General features: G+C 53.5%; 9 protein-coding genes across 9 annotated transcripts; 5 read left to right on the top strand and 4 right to left on the bottom strand.

The window, feature by feature from the left end:
- Positions 1–174: 174 nt before the first annotated feature.
- TXNL4A (Thioredoxin-like 4A) lies at positions 175–815 on the top strand (the record flags this gene model as incomplete). The annotated part of the gene is made up of 3 exons (XM_049357662.1): positions 175–231; positions 315–452; positions 579–815. 3 exons carry the CDS (start codon positions 175–177, stop codon positions 813–815), a joined length of 432 nt encoding a protein of 143 aa, XP_049207701.1.
- A 419-nt stretch (positions 816–1,234) lies between these two features.
- J4E79_008808 (uncharacterized protein) lies at positions 1,235–3,626 on the bottom strand (the record flags this gene model as incomplete). The annotated part of the gene is made up of 6 exons (XM_049357661.1): positions 1,235–2,236; positions 2,283–2,924; positions 2,970–3,319; positions 3,367–3,454; positions 3,506–3,543; positions 3,596–3,626. 6 exons carry the CDS (start codon positions 3,624–3,626, stop codon positions 1,235–1,237), a joined length of 2,151 nt encoding a protein of 716 aa, XP_049207700.1.
- A 363-nt stretch (positions 3,627–3,989) lies between these two features.
- J4E79_008807 (uncharacterized protein) lies at positions 3,990–6,503 on the top strand (the record flags this gene model as incomplete). Its single annotated transcript, XM_049357660.1, has 2 exons — positions 3,990–5,239; positions 5,291–6,503. 2 exons carry the CDS (start codon positions 3,990–3,992, stop codon positions 6,501–6,503), a joined length of 2,463 nt encoding a protein of 820 aa, XP_049207699.1.
- A 352-nt stretch (positions 6,504–6,855) lies between these two features.
- Positions 6,856–7,898, bottom strand: J4E79_008806 (uncharacterized protein; the record flags this gene model as incomplete). Its single annotated transcript, XM_049357659.1, has 2 exons — positions 6,856–7,642; positions 7,828–7,898. 2 exons carry the CDS (start codon positions 7,896–7,898, stop codon positions 6,856–6,858), a joined length of 858 nt encoding a protein of 285 aa, XP_049207698.1.
- Positions 7,899–8,707: 809 nt separating this feature from the next.
- On the top strand, positions 8,708–9,723 carry J4E79_008805 (uncharacterized protein; the record flags this gene model as incomplete). The annotated part of the gene is made up of 2 exons (XM_049357658.1): positions 8,708–8,737; positions 8,785–9,723. The coding sequence occupies 2 exons, from the start codon at positions 8,708–8,710 to the stop codon at positions 9,721–9,723; spliced, it is 969 nt and encodes a 322-aa protein (XP_049207697.1).
- Positions 9,724–10,580: 857 nt separating this feature from the next.
- Positions 10,581–11,975, top strand: J4E79_008804 (uncharacterized protein; the record flags this gene model as incomplete). Its single annotated transcript, XM_049357657.1, has 1 exon — positions 10,581–11,975. One exon carries the CDS (start codon positions 10,581–10,583, stop codon positions 11,973–11,975), a length of 1,395 nt encoding a protein of 464 aa, XP_049207696.1.
- Positions 11,976–14,298: 2,323 nt separating this feature from the next.
- CEL1_2 (Esterase/lipase/thioesterase) lies at positions 14,299–15,723 on the top strand (the record flags this gene model as incomplete). The annotated part of the gene is made up of 2 exons (XM_049357656.1): positions 14,299–14,596; positions 14,651–15,723. 2 exons carry the CDS (start codon positions 14,299–14,301, stop codon positions 15,721–15,723), a joined length of 1,371 nt encoding a protein of 456 aa, XP_049207695.1.
- Positions 15,724–15,936: 213 nt separating this feature from the next.
- J4E79_008802 (uncharacterized protein) lies at positions 15,937–16,481 on the bottom strand (the record flags this gene model as incomplete). The annotated part of the gene is made up of 2 exons (XM_049357655.1): positions 15,937–16,356; positions 16,413–16,481. The coding sequence occupies 2 exons, from the start codon at positions 16,479–16,481 to the stop codon at positions 15,937–15,939; spliced, it is 489 nt and encodes a 162-aa protein (XP_049207694.1).
- Positions 16,482–18,442: 1,961 nt separating this feature from the next.
- J4E79_008801 (uncharacterized protein) lies at positions 18,443–18,967 on the bottom strand (the record flags this gene model as incomplete). The annotated part of the gene is made up of 2 exons (XM_049357654.1): positions 18,443–18,530; positions 18,702–18,967. 2 exons carry the CDS (start codon positions 18,965–18,967, stop codon positions 18,443–18,445), a joined length of 354 nt encoding a protein of 117 aa, XP_049207693.1.
- Positions 18,968–19,121: the final 154 nt, after the last annotated feature.

Raw genomic sequence — 19,121 nt, 5'->3', positions numbered from 1 at the left:
CAAACGGGGGTTGGAAGGTGCAAACGGAGTAGATCGGGCATGTGATGGGGTCTTTCAGATCGTACTTTCCTAGACTTCTCTCTCACCTGTTTCGCACAACAACGTCTTCGATATCCTTGCTAATCTACCTCCTCATACATCTCCGAGAAACACAGCCAATCGAAACCCATCACCATGGGCTCAGTAATGCTGCAGCACCTGCCCTCGGCATGGCACGTAGACCAAGCCATCGTACGTTTCCTACACCCATCAACTCCACCACAGCTATTTTGTCAAGTGCGACCCTCCACTACACCCAAACTAACCCCCACCAGCTCAGCGAAGAAGCCCGCATAGTCTGCCTCCGTTTCGGCGCCGACTACACACCCGAATGCATGGAGATGGACGAGATGCTATACAAGATCGTAGACGCAGTCAAAGACTGGGTCGTCATCTACGTCGTCGACAACAAGGTACTTTCCCTTCCCTCCATCCCTCCATCCCTCCTTCCTTTCTTTCCTCTACCTCCCTACCCATCCTCTCACCCTCCCCACCTGTCTTGTTATCTCCAAACCTCGCTAACAGCCCCACCCCACCAGCAAGTCCCCGACTTCAACGCCATGTACGAAATCTACGATCCCTGCACCGTCATGTTCTTCTGGCGGAACAAGCATATGCAGGTTGACTTTGGCACGGGCAATAACAACAAGATCAACTTTCCTATTGGGACGAAGCAGGAGTTGATTGATATATTGGAAGCTGTGTATAGGGGAGCGAGTAAGGGGAAGGGACTTGTTGTTAGTCCGAGGGATTACTCGACTAAATGGGCGTACTAGTCGGAGGGGAAAGAGGGATGGGAGGAGATGAGAGCGAGGAGTGTGGCCCTAGGCTGTCCGATATCGAAGAAGAAGGAAGATCGAGTGTGTGGGTTGAGAAGACGTGGCACGTTCTAGCCAGCCAGAACAGATAGCAGGGCTAAAGTAATGATATGATTTATGATTTGACGAACTTGTTTCATATTGTAGAGGCAACCAGCCTTGCGTCTATTCCCCCACGGCAAAATCCCAAGTACTTGTCTCTAGCTGTACACCTTGGGCAATCGCCAGACAATATTCTTAGACGCCATCCAACGCCATGCCATGCAGTTTAGCTCGCAAATATTGCAAATGAAGCAAAATCACTCCTCGCTGTGAACAAAGCAGAACAACGCCAGAAAGGTATGCAGCGCCCTGGCAGGAAATGTTAACAAGCCTCACTAATGCTTTGAAGAAAACAGATGCAACTTCTTCTTCTTCTTCTCTTTGCCTTCTTTTTCTTCTTTTCCGGGCTTCGTGGTACTGCTCTGCGACGGCGAAGGACTGTGTTTTTGTTGGTTGGAATTGAGGTTGATGGCACCCATAGCTGCTGTTGGGGGTTTCGGGCCAGCGACTCTGGGTCCGGATGGCAGACCCCCGGGCATGGGAGGCTTTGTACCAGCAGGCGGTGGTGCTGGCTTCGGAGGCTCAGGCTTCTCGAATAGATGTGCTGGGGCTATAGGCTGCGGTTGGTCGATGGGTAAACGCAGACTGCGGCGGTTTTGACTGAGATCGCCGACTTGGCGGAGGAAGAGCTGCGGCTTCATCATGTGTGAGGTGACGAGGAAGACGTCTCTCGAGGTCTTATTCGACACATCGTAGCAGGCGCGGGCCTCGGAGTAGGTTGCACCACCAGCGACAAATACAATCACGCGTTGACGGGGCTCCGCACTCGCAAGTCGCGATTTAGCCCATGTCGGTTTTGCGGAGCGGAGGGAAGCAGGCGCAGTATTTTCCTGTGCCATGCTGGCGACATCATCAGGTGACATCTTAGTGAAGGGAAAGACGTCCTGGGGTAAGCTGCCGCGGATGTGCTCCTCTAGCATGTCCTGGAGAGCCGGGTTGAATCTTGATAGACCGTAGTCCTCAGTATTTGGAGGTGGGGCCGCTTTCGGTGGGAAGAGTGGTGGCTGTGCATCTCTTTTCTCTTTCAGTTGCCTGGCGACTCGCGCACCAAGAAGATCGAGGTTACGAATAACGTCACCGTCAGGGGGTGGCAGTTGTGCGTGGAAGAGGAGCTTCTGGAGGTCGGCTGGTAGTATTCCGTTCTTAAAGATTACGTAGAGCGCGATAAGGCGTAGCCGGTCAGCTGGCGTTATCTCTTCATCGTCCAATGTGCGCACAATCTGGTCAGTCATGTTCTTGGGCTTACGGTAGTCTTCGTCAAGACCGGTAGCAAGGCACTGGAAAGGTTAGCGACAGCCATGGGCCAACCTTGATGGAACTCACCTGTTCCACTGAAGCAAGATCCGGTAGTTTGTGCTTCTGGAAGATTTCCATGCACTTCTGCGCCATGGTGAGATGTAGCGAGTAGGCTTCCTTCATCTCCTGGAATTGGGGCAAACCAGCGATCATATCCTTGATTGCATTCAGTCCATTCATGCCAGCAGCGTTCTGGGCGTCTTGGTTTGTGAAATGGGGATTGTCGGCGATGAACTTTTGGAAGTCGCTGATCAGCTTGTCGAGAGTGTCCTTCATGTGCCGGTGGCGGTTTTCCACCCATATCTTGTCCTTGTCGGATATCTCCATGTCTTTCTCCTCCGCCTCGGGGTCCTCTTCGTTGACAATGGTGCGGTAGGTCACCTTGTCGCTGTCTTGTATAGGCAACAGATCCATGGCCATTGCTTGGTATGTGAACTCGTGGAGGAAGGGTGCCATGAGGTCCATTGATCGATCGGTGATGTAGAGGGCACCGCGGGGTCGGTTCGATTGCGGGGGGAAGTCTTGGTTGAACTGCGCGTACATGTCGAGCTTGTCTTGGACGAAGCGGGCGAGGTGTGAGCACAAGACGCTGGCCTCGTGGGTGGGAGCTCGCGGTCGGTAGTATCGGATGATGGGGTATTCGCCGAGTGCGACGCAGATTCCGGTGATCTAGGGCTGTCAGCAGAAGCTTGCCAGGAGAGGTAGACTACCCACTCTTTCCGCAATATCCTCCATGTGGCGCACTACGAGGTTGTTGCACTCGGGGTGGTAGAGGATGGGGAAGCTCCATGGGTCTTTGAAGGTGACGAGGTGCGACTCCTGGGGGTGGAAGTCGAGGTGCACTGTGCGGAAGCTCCGAATCTGCTCGCGCGCCATCTGCGACCGGTCTATGCGCTCCTTGAGGTGTGGTGGCAGCAGTGTTGTCCATATCAGAAAGAAGCCGCGGTATCTGCGCTGGTCGAACTCGGCCATCATGCAGTCGACAATGTGTGGCTTGGGCGTGATGATGTACACGGCGTCCATGTCGCGGATCGTCTGCCGCCGGTCCTCGATGCGCTCGATGTCTGCGAGGTTAGGAACTGGCGTCTTGAGAGCGTGCGGAGTCGCGTACTTGTGATGTTGAGGTTGAGGATGTCATCTTCCTTGACCACGTTGTTGATGAGCTTCTGGCTGTCCTCGTCCACAATGAGTATCTTCCACTGCGCGGTAGCCGTTAGCGGAGTGCAGGCGCATTGGGGGGAGCTTCATACGTCGCCGCGCGTCGTCTGCTTGATCGAGTTGAGAATGACTATGTGGTCGATCAGCACGTGTTCCTCAGGAGTTTCGAGGTGTGTCTTTACGGTCGCGCTGGATATCGATCATGGAAGCCATGTTGGCGGGGTATCGCAGCGAATGCCGCTGGGAAAAGGCGAGGCGGTGGAAGCGGCAGCGGTAACGTGATGCGCAGACGAGGGCGTGTGTGGGCCAGCACTGTCGGGGCGAGGCACACGTGGTGCTGGGCTGTCGCGGCGGTGGTGAGGAAGGCGCGTCTCAGCTAGAGTTGCGTCGCGAGCTGCGGCGGGCAGGCGCCGCCGGAGGTCCCTACTGTACTACGGTGGTAGATGCTTGGCAACTTTTTATTCGGCATTACGTCGTCGACTTGGACATTCCTGTCGTCCTTCGTTTGTACAGGCGCCTGGCGCTTTGGATTCTGTCTTTTCTTCTTTCCTCTCCCGCATGATACCCACCATTGGCATGCCTCTGCTGCCGGCGCGACGGAGTTCGCTATGTCTCATCTGCTCTTTCGCCGCCCGCTCTCGATCGCGAACCCAAAACCTCCTGCCCCGAATCCAAGCCGCACACCGTTCCGCTCCAGCCAAGCCCTCGAAGACGACGCATTTCAATCCTCTCCAGCAGGGTAAACTTGCAAAAGGAGGCGATTCCAGATCTTCCAAGTCGTCAATACCCATAGGCATAGTCCGCGACAAACTAGACATCCTGCACAAGGAATTCGCCACGCCAGAATTTCTCGACAGACTCCAAATAAGCCGCGAAGACTTCGACAAGGAATGGACGACCTTCGAGCGGTCCATCACCCTATGGATCAAGCAGGCCCCGCGTGAGTTGGTCACGTTGGTGCAGGAGGCCCAGCGGAGAAAGAACACACTTGAGAAGAGGCTACGATATCTGTTTTATGCGCAAGCATGTGGTGGCCGCTTCACGACGGCCGAGGCGGAGAATCAGAAGGAGGTGGCGGACCTGCGCTACCCAGCCGAATGGTATCCAGCGACGCGGGAGATTACGCGGACAGTACACATGCACGTTGGGCCGACCAACTCTGGCAAGACGTACCACGCCCTGAAGCGTCTGGAGGAAGTCAACTCGGGCATCTACCTCGGTCCGCTGCGCCTCCTCGCCCATGAGGTCTACACGCGCCTGAATGCAAAGGGCAAGCCATGCGCTCTGGTTACGGGTGAAGAACAGCGCTTGCCCGAGGACACACACGCCAACATGTACAGTTGTACTGTGGAAATGGCCCCGCTCAATACCAGATTTGATGTGGCTGTCATCGACGAGATACAGATGATCAACCACCAGGAACGGGGCTGGGCATGGACACAGGCTTTCATGGGTCTACAGGCCAAAGAAATTCATCTCTGCGGAGAAGCACGCACAGTACCACTGATGCGCGAGCTTTGCGCTCTCGTTGGCGATAAAGTGCACGTACACGAGTACGAGCGTCTGACGCCACTTCAGATCCAGCCGAAGAGTCTGGGAGGCAACCTCACACTCCTTGAAAAGGGTGATTGCATCGTTGCTTTCACCGTCCTCGGTATCCATGCGCTGCGACGCGAGGTGGAGAAGAAGACGGGCAAGAAGTGCGCTATCGTATACGGAGGCTTGCCACCTGAGACAAGAGCTCAACAAGCCCGCCTATTCAACGACCCAGACAATGACTACGACTACCTCGTGGCGAGTGATGCCATCGGCATGGGTCTCAACCTGTAAGCAGTGTGTCATGTTGACTTTCAATACCTGGATGCTAACCAATGAAGTGCTATCAAGCGTGTCATTTTCGAATCTACTATCAAGAGTAACGGCCTGAACTACGTACCCCTGCAGATCTCCGAGATCAAACAGATCGCCGGCCGTGCTGGGCGCTACAAAACTGCTCAGCAAGCAGTCACTACAGACTCCGAACAGGCTTCGATTGTTGACGGCGCCGTTGACCCCGCCATTGGCCTAGACGACAAGCAACCCGATACTGTCGAGGCAAAGAAACCTGAAGAGAAGACTATAGGATGGGTCACTACACTCGACCAAGTCGACCACGCGGCCTTGAAATTGGGCATGAAGCGTGAGCCCGAACACATCAGCACAGCCGGCCTCTTCCCGCCGTCGCTCATCGTTGAGCGATTCGCCAACTACTTCCCCCCGGGAACACCTTTCGGATACATTATGCTACGTCTACATGAGATCTCTGAGCTACACCCTCGGTTCCATCTCTGTGCACTAAAAGACCAGCTGGCGATTGCTGACGCCATTCACATGGTGAAAAACCTCAGCATTCAAGACCGTATCATGTTATGTGCCGCACCCATCAACATGCGCCAACCGTCCCAGAAAGCGTTTCTGCGCCACCTCGCTGAATGCATTGCTGAAGGCAAGTCGGGTAGCCTGTTGGATCTTGACACTCTGCCACTCAGCGTCATGGACCGGCCCGCGTCTGTAGAACGCAAGTATCTCCACGATCTGGAGGAACTACACAAGATGCTGGTATGCTATCTATGGCTGAGTTACCGATTTCCCAATGTCTTCACCACCAGAGCCCTTGCCAACCACACAAAGAAACTCGTTGAGGATCAGATCGAGAAAACGCTCAACGACTTCTCGTTCATCGAGCAAGCGAGGAAGCGGATGAAGACTACCAGAAAACAAGCAAGAAGATCGATGGTATCAGAGCCTGAGGAAACCGGTGAAGTCGACGGCCCCCAGGTCGAGGCTTTGAAGCGTCACATTTCTGTACCGCCGGGCATGCCAGAGGAAGCGAAGGACATTCTCACCGATCCGCGACTGGCTTCCGATGAGCCCGCAACTACGGACGATGTAAACGAATACCCTGATGATCTACCAGTCACCAAGCTGGATTCTCTCGCAGCCGAACACCAGGAGCGAACTGCCAAGCTCTCAAACGAAGTCAACAACCTTCTCAAAAGCCGAGCACAGTATGCGACTGACTCTAGCGAAGCCGTAAGTTCCGTGAACTAGACGAGCTCTGTATGAATGCATGTATCAAGGATTGTAAATTTGGGGTAGAGTTGTATATATTCTCCTACATACGTCATGTCCATTGTAACATAGCAGCCAAGACCATGATATAGGTTGGCTTGCAGAATTACGATGAGACGTTAGAAAGTTAGACATGTACTATACCAACGAATTGATGCCAGCTTTGTTGACCGGGCGACCGATAGCATGAAGAAGGCCGACTCTTATGATTTTTTGCCCAAACACCGAGTGTGAACTATTACCCATCGTTCTTCTTGAGTTACGAGACATATTCTCACATAGACCTTGGAAGCACAGAACAAGAAGATAACCCCCTCCCATCCACAATCATCTACGAACTCCCACCAACCCACTCAGCCCCTCCATTCGCCGCAATCACACTCCCAGTAACCCACCTACTCTTCTCACTAACCAGAAACCCCACAACATCCGCCACATCCTCCGCCTGGCCCATCCTCCCCCCTTCCATAACCTTGACCTTCGGCAACCGCTGCTCTTTCAATGCCTGCACGGCTTCGGCTGGAAAGGCGCGCAGTCCAGGTGTATCTGTCAACCCCACCGACACAGCATTTACTGTTGTGCCAGGAGAGTTGTGCGGCAACTCGATCGCCCATGATCTCACTAGCGATTCCATAGCCGCGCGCGTTGCGTTGAACAATCCAGATCCGGGAGATGGGTCCCGTACGCGGTCGGAAGAAATGACTACGACGCGGCTATTCCACGCAAACCAACCTTGTCTGACCAAGTTTTCCATGAGCATGATTGGCCAGTGCAAATTGCCCGTCAACGAGTCGGTGATGTCATCTTCGCTTGCGCTGCCTACTCTGGGGCGTGCATTGTGTGAGGCATTCAACACGAGTATGCTGGGTTGTACGCCAGAAAAGTGATCATGTAGCGCTGTGAGGAGAGTGTCGACAGAGGAGAGAGATGTTATGTCTGCAGCTACGCCTCGCATAGTCGGAGCTTTGCTTTCGGCGGCAGCGTAGAGGTCGCGAACAGTGCTTGTGAGAGTATCGAAGATATGGGCGGATTGGGGGGATGAATAGGTTCCTAGGATGGAACAGCCGCGGGTTGCGAGGGAGAGGGATATAGCGCGGCCTATGCCTTTTGATGCGCCGCTTAAGGTTTGTTAGAATTTGGGGGTGTGGGTGGTTGGGGGGGTTTGGTGGAGGGCAGGCTGGTATAGGAAGCTGATAGAATGCGTGATGCAACATGGGTTCATCATGAAATAGAATAAAGTGCCAACTAATTTGATCCCCTTGAAATGGTATTGGCGGCATCGTTGAAGAAAGTGAAGCCTTACGTGACAATGGCAACTTTGCCCTTGAGATCCTGCTCCTGTAGCGCTGGCGCTGGAGGTTGGTAGTCTGCCATGTTGGGGCTGATCGACGAAATATGGGTATATATAAAGGTCAGTGTTGAGTACAGACCTGAAAGGGATTCAATTTATAGTGCATTCCACGGTTGACAGTATGCAATGTTGTGTGACATGTACGTGCTGGAGAGGTGTGAGGGCTGAATCTCAAGCTACGTCATCGTACCAAGGTAGAAGCTAAGGACTTGCTACAACGAGCGGTACGAAGAAGCCCAGTTTCTGTAGTCGTATCCCAAGTGAGTCGCACGTCTCTGTTCGCCTCCCTACTGTACCAACATTCCAGAATTAAGTCGGAATTTGGCTGGTTCGTCACCCTGGCTCTTGAGAGATTAACCAGGGCGAACTGATGTTTTTGAAGTTCCCAAAGTCATCTTCAAGGAACTCGGAATGTGTAATTGATGGCAGTATACACGTGGGCTGACTGGGGATCGGAACATGGTGGGCAAAGTATGTACATTGGGCTGTGATAGTAAGCGTGGAAGGCGCGCCGCGTGATGTTGTCGCAGATGCGTCATAGCTGGCGCAAGACTCGGCGAGACTCGAAATAGTAGGCGCGACACCAGCAACAATGAAACCTAAAGGAGATATGGAATTCTAACGCAGATGCAATGCATCCAGTGTGAATGAAGTCTGCGCGAATCATGGTACAAAGCATATCCATGGATGAAGGGATTGCACGACCACGACTCGCACGTATTGAAAGGGGCGCTAAATCTCCCGGGCCTTCCGCGTTGCTTGCGCCTTGCAACAACGAACATCGTCACCCAAACTCTTTCACTCCCATCGTCATCTCCCTATAATAGCCACGATGAATATCCTCGATATCCCACGTCCCACGGTAAGTGAATCTGAACCTTAAAATGGACAGGACTGACCCGCGCGCAGACGTTCCTCCAGAAGATGTCTCTTCGGACGGGGGCCGAGATCATTACTTACCTCCAAGTCATAAACAAGGCGTCGGGAGTCTACGGCCTCCTTGCGCTTCTTACCGGCGCGAAGATCGATGGCTTCCAGCTGTCCATGTACCTCTACTCGACCGTCGCACTCCTCGCTACCACATTCCTGTACAAGCACATCCGGTTACAAAGTCCCTTTGAGTCGGTATTGCTGGCGCACCTGTATGCGCTCGACTCGGTCATCAACGCGTTATACACAGCCTTCTTCGGCATCGCGTGGTTCTACACGCTCGCCGCGCACCCAGACGAGAATGCCGGACTATCGCCGGGCATGAAGGACAACGCGGGTTTCACCAGCCCCAAGCACAACGTCACACAGGTCGATATCATCGCGGAGCCCACCGACGGCCTGAAATCTGGTCAGAACGCCGTAGCAGTTGGACAGGGCGGAGATGCTGGCGCCGGGCTGGGCAACGCCGTCTTCCAAAGCGGCAGCATTATGAGCATCTCGCTGATCTCTGGCTTCTGGGCTCTTCGCGTCTACTTCGTCTTTATTATGCTGGCTTTCGCGCGCCAGTGCCTCCGCCAACACATCGCCGCAAACGCCTCCTCCGCCGCATGGTACAACTCGAACAACATGCAGACGTCCGCCAACGACCTTGCCGAGAACCCGTTCGCAGAGGGCAAAGAAGAGGGAAGCGGCTGGAAGGGGCAACTCGGACGCGTCATGCTCAGCGGTGCGCCCAAGTACTGGCTCGGTGCTGATGCCGGCGAGGGCGAGGACTGGATGCGCAGCCTGGGTGGCAAATTCAAGAAGACCGCACAACTAGACCAGCCTGTTGGTTTCAACGAGCGCGAGCGGAGGCGGAGAGCTGGAACTGGCCCACCAGTACCTCAGCTTAAGCTGAACCCTGAGCTGCCCAAGTAGGCTGCGTCTGAGGCGCGTTCCTGGCCTACTAGGCTTTGTGGACTAGGGGAGGGGATGATTTATGACAGCCAGAAGTTGTAATGACATGACCTAGGGTTGCGCATTCTCGAATTAGAAGCGCACGTGTACCATATACATATATCATTTTGGCGTACATCAGACGGGCGGAATCGCACGATAGCGAAGCTCGTCAGATCTACCACTATTTTCGCGTAGCATAGCGTTTACCATTCGCAAATTAATTTCTTCACCACAAGGAAGAACAGCAACAACATTCTCTCGCCCGACGTGCTCCTAAGCTCTGACTCATCTGGTCCCAAATCTTACGCGTTCCAAGATTGTGAGGCAGGCGTGGCGGCGCAGTCAGGGCGCTTAGCAGCGTCCACCGGGTCACCCCACCACACACGTTGCACCTAGCCCCACCTCGGTTAGCCCAAGCACATCAGGTGAATGACGGCTGTCTCACCTACACCGCCGGATACGTCTGCTGGACCCTGACAACGGCAAAGTGGTAGGCATGTGCCTGGACTCGAGGTGCCATGTGCGTTGCGTGCCACTGTCAGGCCCCGTTAGAAACCGCGGCTGGATGACATGTCGTGCATTGGCGGCCGGAGGCCAGGCGCACTGATAAGGGGATGCAGTGGCCGCGCGCGAGACGGCGTCGAGCTTGCAACGGCTATGTCGGTACCTTTCTTGATGTGTTGTTGACTAGTCCTTGTTTCTAAATTATACGTTGGCAGTGTTGACTTATAGCGTCTGTTGCCCCTTTGTGGTACTCTTATATTGGTCTCAGCCTCGAAATTCCGTAGCCTCATAACGACCACACGCGTAGTGAAGAGATAGATCAAGACGCAGGCATGAACATCTTTCGTCGATCTATGAGCTTCGGCTCCTCACACTCATCACGCCCTTCGACCATCGACTCGGCATCCGATACCGCAAGCTCTAGAACGAGTATAGATTCCACCTTTGAAGAGTACGAGATTACAGACTCCCTGGCTACAATCAAACCCTTACCACCGTCGTCGAAAGCTCCAGTACTTACTCTCCCACTCGAGCTGATCCAACAAGTCAACACCTATCTCGACACTGCCTCCGCAGCAGCCTTCTGTCTATCCGGGCGATACATCTACTACGCTCTCGGCACCGAAGTTCTGTCTCGCCATGTCAAGGGAAGCAAGAACCGATTTGAGAAGAGGAAGATTATCGAGGCGGTAGTAGAGCGCGCCTTTCCCGGTCATTGGTTCTGCGGCTGGTGTGACAAATTCCATGCCTGGGCCGCAGAAGACGGGCCAAAGAACCAGCAATATTCAAGAAAGAGAAGAGATTGTGCCGACTACAACAGCTACTTGGACGCTGGAGACGGTTATAAACTACGCTTTCATCACGTTCGACTTGCCATCAACCGCGCGTCACGGGGAGACGAACACGGCATTGCCCTATCTGCGTTTACCCATGAGAAGAAAGACATGGCACGCATCTCCAGAACGCCTGTACCGACTAAACTCACTGTATCCGCCAGGATAGTCAACGGGCGATTCCTGTTACACAGTTCCTATGCCATCGTATTACCCGCCTTCACGACGCGTAATCGCAACCTCCTAAAGTCGCTCTGGCCTCTCCTTCCACATATTGTCACAGGCCACCGCGACACTCCAAACGGCCACACAGGTATCATGGCCGCCATCGACAATGTCATCCGCCGAGGCTGGAAGTACCAGTTCACGCAGAACTGCTCCACTTGTGCGACGGATTGGAGCGTGACCAGCCAAGACTTCCCGCATGCTACAGGCGGACAGGTCAGGCTGGTGGTGCAGAGTTGGCGGGATCTGGGTACGGGAAGGACGCCGTTCGAGACAGGGTGGAGAGCGCATGGCGTAGGAAGCTGTGCTGAGGGTAGTGGGGCCAACACTTGTCTCGTGAGACTTACCAGCCGACCTGCGGGATCTGTCAGACTTGCGTTTGAGGCTGCGGAGGTGGAAGATGGGTCGAAAGAGGCTACTCACCCTGGGGTTGTGGCGGCTAGCAGCGCACCCAAGTCTCGCATCTATCGGTCCTTCATGAGGAGGAATACTTCTGAAGAAGGACCCGATGAGATCAGACGGTCCAGTGCAAGACCGAGGTATTGGCGGACGAGAGAAGAGAACGAAGCAGTGGCTCGGAAGTATGCTGAAGACACACGAGATCATGCGAGAGATGTTGCTGAAGAGTTGATTCGGTTAGATGCTCGTCATGGGCATGGACTTTTCTAGACGTTCTTCTGGTTTTCCAAGCTATTTAGCATTCTTTGAGTACCTGCAGCCGCTTTTCATTGTAGGAGCCTACTGGGTACACAGCGTAGGTTTAGATATAGACATTTCGGAGTTGGGCAATATACCACATACCAGGCGATATGCCTACATCATGGAAGAATCTTGACTAGAAGTAAATCTGAACGGAAAGAGGCTTGTAAAGACGGAGAATAGATCAAAGTGATGACCTAGCATCAGCTACCTATGTACATACCTAGACTTCGCCCGGGCGATGTCTCGAGGTGCGGGGGGATACGCTAGCCTTCTTGAGGTCTAGGCCTTGGACCCTTCCTGCCCACTTTGGGGGGTGTCCAACCTCCAAACACCATCGCAACCCATCTCCCTACTTACTAGATAGATGCTTCTCACTTGCGATACATGTCGGAATACGTTACGTAGGTGACAACATACGAATTGCCCAAGTCTTTGAACTTCCTAAAGACTCTGAAGTGTACCCAGGTATGCGACCAATCTATGCTTCCGGAGCCACGTATCTCACTCTCGGTTTCAAGCAGGGTGATGCAGACTCGGTACCAGCAAAGCATGTCCACTGAACTGCGCGTTTGGTGCCCCTGGGCCGTGTTGTGAGGTCACGCTGTCACGATGATTGCGGCTCAATGTGTTATACCCGGTCGCAGTATATGACAGCGCACCTGATTCGCTAAGCCCTGGAAAACTGCCGCCCACCTGGGTCGCAACCACCGAGAACCTGTGATCGTCGAATACTGGTGCGGAGTTCATATCGAGTGGCCGGAACGTATATTGCACGTTGCTGGAAGATTAGGCTGAACCTCGGACGTCATGCACAACAAACCAGCTGGGAAAACAGCATGTGCATCTTTGGCCGTGCAACGCTACTTGGAGACTTTCCATAACCCACAATTCAAACGACGCGTTGATGGTCTGTCACAAGCTTTGCTTGCCAACGACCCAGCAGGCGGACAAATTCATGGCGAACCTTGGGATGTTCCGGTCTTGGCGAGCGGGCACCCCTGACCTCAATATATCCTGCACTAGCAGTTCGACCGAGAAATCCGGTCGATGCCACTCTGCTAAGGCTCAGGGCAACTTGATTAAGCTCTGAAATCCATAGCCAATTGTGGATGAGGGTCTCGTCCCGTCTGCTCCGGAAGCTTCGTTTTGCTTGCAGGGTTCGGCGCTTCAACTCGGTACCTGCATTCCACCACGAAAGGACACCTGATGAAACTGCCTCAATGTTTCTCATGCATTTCAACACGGGGAAACATACTGGCCAGTCTCTGTCGATATCATTCGTACACCGGCATGTCAAGCAGCGCCAGTCATGGTTGTTTACTACAACAATGAGACTCGAGCAACAGAAGGAGGGGCTCAATGCAACTTACCTGACTGTATCCTTGTGCCGCTTCCAGCGAAGTACGTATTTCAGTCTTCTTTCTTCTTATTGGATTTCACGCCCAAACCGTTACCCGGGAAAAGATCTGAGCCTCATGACCTCTGCTACAGATTAAGTGTGCCCCCCAGTCCGGAAAATCTTTCTAGAAAAGTCTCTCGTATATGCCCATGGATCATGGAAAAAGCAATCTATTCCTACCGGGTTTTGAGCTCACCGGGTGGAATTGCACAAAACAACGCGATGTGGTCCTGAGCTGTACCCAAGGTACAACACACATTGGAGTATACATCGTCGCGTATCTTTTTACTGTGAAAGCCAGCATGATGTATTCTCCGGGGTGGTGTGTGCACATGCGGTTACTCGTGACCCAGCCACAATACTGTATGCAAATATCAAGAACACAGCTACGAGTGCTGATCCACAGCTTTGCCTTCTCACATACGAGGCTGACCCATCACTATCGAATGAGACGGAAGGCTAAGACTTGGCCACCAGTGAAGCCGACGGTTGATAGTACAGCTCCATATGCTTCTCCATTCGTCACTGCCTACACTATCTCTTTAAGGCAAAGATCCCGGGCGTGGTGGCGCACAGATCTCCGCAATACCCCAGACTACCCCACGATGCGGCGCAACAGGGCATGCCTCATCTATAGTTCATTACTCTGGCACTCTTAGCGTCCTTTTGCGCTCCCGATGTTCCGTTCCTCTCACAACATTGGTGAGAACAGCATGGAGGGACGTCAAGGGTGTAGATCTCCTGCACCTTGCAATAATCAACAGTCATATGGGTACTTCTGCAGAGTACTTTGATTAGTAGCGATGAGCTCAAGAATGTTGTATAAGAAGGTCAGCCCATCGCTCCAATACTTTCGACATCCAACAACATATCTTCACTCAAGAAGCCAAAATGTACAGGACACTCGCCCTCACCTCGCTCTCGCTCTTCGGAGCCGCCCGCGCTCAGCAGGCTGGCACATCGACAGCAGAGACACACCCCAAGTTGACATGGCAGACTTGCACTGGTACCGGTGGAAACAGCTGCACCACCAAGCAGGGTTCCATTACGCTCGATGCCAACTGGCGCTGGTCTCATGTCACCAGTGGATACACCAACTGCTACGACGGCAACTCTTGGAACACGACCGCTTGCCCTGACGGCAGCACCTGCACCAAGAACTGCGCTATCGACGGTGCTGACTACTCTGGTACGTGAACATGTCCACGACACAAAATGTGAAGCCCTTAGCTAACGATCTTAGGCACCTACGGTATCAAGACCAGCAGCAACTCTTTGAGCCTCCAGTTCGTCACCAAGGGTTCTTACGCTGCAAACATTGGTTCTCGCACCTACCTCATGGAGAGCGACACCAAGTACCAGATGTTCAACCTCATCGGCAAGGAGTTCACCTTCGATGTCGATGTCTCCAAGCTACCCTGCGGTCTGAACGGTGCTCTCTACTTCGTCGAGATGGCCGCCGACGGTGGCATCAACAAGGGCAACAACAAGGCCGGTGCCAAGTACGGAACCGGATACTGCGACTCGCAGTGCCCCCACGACATCAAGTTCATCAACGGTGTAGCCAACGTTGAGGGCTGGAACCCGTCCGACGCCGACCCCAACGCCGGTTCCGGCAAGATCGGTGCCTGCTGCCCCGAGATGGACATCTGGGAGGCCAACTCCATCTCCACTGCCTACACTCCCCATCCCTGCAAGGGCACTGGTCTCCAGGAGTGCACCGACGAAGTCAGCTGCGGTGACGGCGACAACCGCTACGGCGGACTTTGCGACAAGGACGGTTGCGACTTCAACAGTTACCGCATGGGTGTCAAGGACTTCTACGGCCCCGGTATGACTCTCGACACCACCAAGAAGATGACCGTCGTCACCCAGTTCATTGGCTCCGGCTCCAGCCTCTCTGACATCAAGCGCTTCTACATCCAGGGCGGAAAGGTCTTCAAGAACTCCGACTCTGCTATCGAGGGCGTCTCCGGTAACTCCATCACCGAGTCTTTCTGTGAGGCGCAGAAGACCACTTTCGGTGACACAAACTCCTTCAAGACCCTCGGTGGCCTCAACGGCATGGGTGCCTCGCTTGCTCGCGGACACGTCCTCGTCATGTCCCTCTGGGACGACCATGCGGTCAACATGCTCTGGCTCGACTCTACCTACCCTACCGATGCTAGCCCTGACAAGCTTGGTGCCGCCCGTGGTACCTGCTCTACTGACTCTGGCAAGCCTGAGGATGTTGAGGCTAACTCGCCCGGCGCTACTGTCGTCTTCTCCAACATCAAGTTTGGACCTATTGGCTCTACTTTCGCCCAGCCCGCATAAGCGCTCGATGGGGTTGTTGGATAAGATGCTGGAAAGGGACTGGAGCTTGGTACTGTAAGAGTTCGTGGATTTCTTCCGGCTTTCCTCTCGCTTAGCTTCGCAACTGTATATACTTGAGGTGGATCTAGAAGTGTGCATATAGAGACAAATTGACTGCATTCGTTATGATAGACGCATCTACTGTGAGATTCGTTTGTGTACTTCAATGACTTCTTAATCTTCGTTCGCCAAAGCCTTCACTCGCTTTTTGTAGCTCTCAAGGCTCTTGTTGCAATCCCTGATCTTGTCATGTAAGCCTTTGACCTTGCGGGCATCTTGATTCGCTGCACGAAGAAGCTTTCCATTCTCTCTTCTAAGCCTGGCAACCTCGTCATTGACTGGGACCACTGCAAACTGCAGTTCTTCGATGCCTTCTCTCAGGCTCTCTTTCTCTCGTCGCAGTATGTGCATCTCCTCGCTTGTCGCCTTGAGTGTAGCAGCATGACCGACAACCTGATGCTCCGCTGCCTGTCGAAGTTGGGTGATAGCTTGTTCATGAGTACGGGTGCGCTCAGCAAGCTCGTCCCGGAGGTGGTCGTTATCGTATTGAAGCCGCTCGTAGCCCTGAGCGAAGGCATTCAGACTGGCAAGATCCTACGTTCCTAAATTAGCATGACAAATCCATACGCGTATGGATACTCGGTACGTACAGGTATAAAGCGGTTCTGCGCACTTTCGTCGCGCGAATCGTGCATTGCCTCTTCGCGTTTGAGTGCCATGTTGTTGATGACTGATTGAGGATTTCGGCGGTATCATTCAGTGACAAGAAGAGATTGATGGATTGAGTCTCACCAGATAGTGTTGTTGATGAAATGTGATTGAGCCGAATAAGATAACCAAGAGGTGAACGCTCACATGAGCGGTGAAAGTGAGAGCATCGCTAAATTTCCGCGCACTTTTGCAGCTCACACCAGTCAGAAATGATCCAGTCAGCACTGTCATGTGTGACGATAGAAGCCACGAGTCGATGACCGATGACTAGTTACTCTACAGTCTAGGGATACCAGTTTGAGTACCGACCCCTCGTGAGCATTCTGTACTGATTCTCCACATCACGCCCTTGTTTCCATTGTTCTCGCTCCCGTCCGACTAACGCAGACAAACCCATATTCGTCGCCTGATATGTCTCGGCGAACAATGGAAAGTCGTTGCACGTAACAATTTCGATACATCCTTGAGCACCAATAACAGCATGCTTTTTCGACCTCAACACCCTGTTCACACGAATGTTCCCCGAGATGCTGTCTTCGGTGTAATGTCGCTCGTCCTGTTCAAATTTCGGGTGAAGCATGGGTAGCGTGACGGTGACGTCGAGATTGGGACGAGTACTTAGTTGTGTGAGAAGAGGATCAAGGGTCGAGCGCTCGTTGACCACGACCCAGAATTGCGGCTCATTATGATCGAGCCACAATTCCAGCTTCTTGAGAGCTTCGAAACGACCGAGAATGGAGCCCAAATGTTGCCAAAGACGTGCTGGCTGCGTTGCTGGACCTATGTCTGAGGATGTAGGATCGCTGCCTGAAAGTCGCTCCGCTGACTGGAAGAAAGCTAACGGAAGCTTGAGCGTGATACTCAGACGGCTAACATTCGATACTGGCATCTTCGCGAATTCGGAAGCGACTGGCATCGTTATCTCCGAAGCTCTTGCCCAGTAATTGATGAGGTCCAGGTCGGAGACATGGATAGTCGAAGTACGAGCAAGGAGATCGTACACTTCATTACGACTAGTGGCGTGAGCGCTTGACACGAAGCCTTCCAATGTACTTACACGCCCGGGAAAATGTTCAGAAGATCGGGAATGTCCGTACATTCAGTCAACAAGAAGTGTGACAACGAGGTGTGCTCCTCGCACGACCAGTGCAGACCCCAGGTTGACTGTAGACGACGGGCATACACAGACGTGGGCACGCGAACTTGCCAAGTTTCGTCGGTATATTCAATGTCGTAACTAGATACATCGCCACGGAAAGGGGCACCGCCCTGAATACACGCCGATGCAAGAAGCGTGCCATTACGGAGGCGTACGTGGACGTCGTTGGGCAGCAGGTATGAATAAATCTGGAGCCGGAGTTCTGTAGGTAGGCGTAACAATGCGCTTTGGCTTTGCGGCATCCTGGCGGGAGAGATCTGAGTAGTGAGTCTGGCGTAATGGAGGACGGTAGTGATGGCTTATAGGTGCGAAGATTGTGACGTGCCCTCCTGTGAGCTGCGGCACAGCGATGGCTAACCCGAAGCAGCTAGTGTTGGCCTGGGGGAAGGAAGGAGTGCCCCAGGGCATTTCTCCATCCCCAAGGAAGATAGGTTCTTGGAAGAACATCCTCACGTATTGGCCGAAGTGAGAATGCTTCATATACGCGGACCTCAGCAGCCTCTACGATTCGACAGACATCTTCTACCGCCTGCACATAGACCAAGATCCCGCAAGATCGTCAGCATCACACCACACACCCGTGGACATACCAATCACAAACATCCATAACAAAAAAATACAATTGCCTACCCTCGGATACTCAGCCATCATCGCATAGTCTATCGAGCGTCTAGCCCATCCAGATCCAAGCTCACAAAAGAAAAAGGTGTCGCATCCTCGTCCCCCACTAGCATATATACAGTTTCCGTGGTGTTGCTGTAAGACTTCCACCCCATGTCTAGGGTCTTGTTGACTTGCTCAAGGTGTCGTTTACTCCTTCTTGACGGTGTCTGGGTCTGCGAGGATACCCTCGGCTTCGAGTCTTCGTCGCGCCTCCTCTAGGGCCCAGGTTTGGATGCTGGTGGACTGTTAGTCTCTGCTCGATGAATGCATTGCCGTTGCTCTCTTCCAGTCATTTCTTCGGGAGCTGTTTCCATCGCCCATTCATGACCCCTCCCGCCTAATCCACCTCTTCACCCATCCCGCACCATCCCCGTCCATCTCCCTCTAACACAAAATTCGCACATACCTAGTATCCGGCTTGAAAGCGTAAGCCACAACGCCAAACGCACACGCTCCACCAAAACCCCAGTACATAGCGTTCTCCCACCCCTCCTTCTCATACTGCTCGCCGGGCTTGACGCCAAAGAGCCATCCAGATGGGGGATCGTAGCTGGGTCCGTGACCTGAGCGCTTCGTTTGTGACTGTGAGAAGGCTCGGCGGGGAGCTGCTGTGCGAGCCGAAGCGGTGAGGGCGGTGCGCGAGGCGCTGGTCGCGGCGCGGACGGAGTTCATGGTGGTATGCAGGCGAGCGGATCGAGGGCTGAGGTGGACGTAGAGTGGGTTGGTTTAGTCCCGGCGTAAGGGGCAGCGGGTTGTGATGGGGGCTGATAGGTGCTTGTTGTCTTGATGTTAAGGTGAGGTTCCGCGTTCCCTGTGATTGCTTGGC

This window comes from Alternaria viburni (genome assembly GCF_023758015.1).
Source record: "Alternaria viburni strain BMP 2772 chromosome Unknown scaffold_22, whole genome shotgun sequence".
In the NCBI taxonomy this organism is placed as follows: domain Eukaryota; kingdom Fungi; phylum Ascomycota; class Dothideomycetes; order Pleosporales; family Pleosporaceae; genus Alternaria; species Alternaria viburni.
This window is presented reverse-complemented; position numbering and strand designations above follow the sequence as displayed.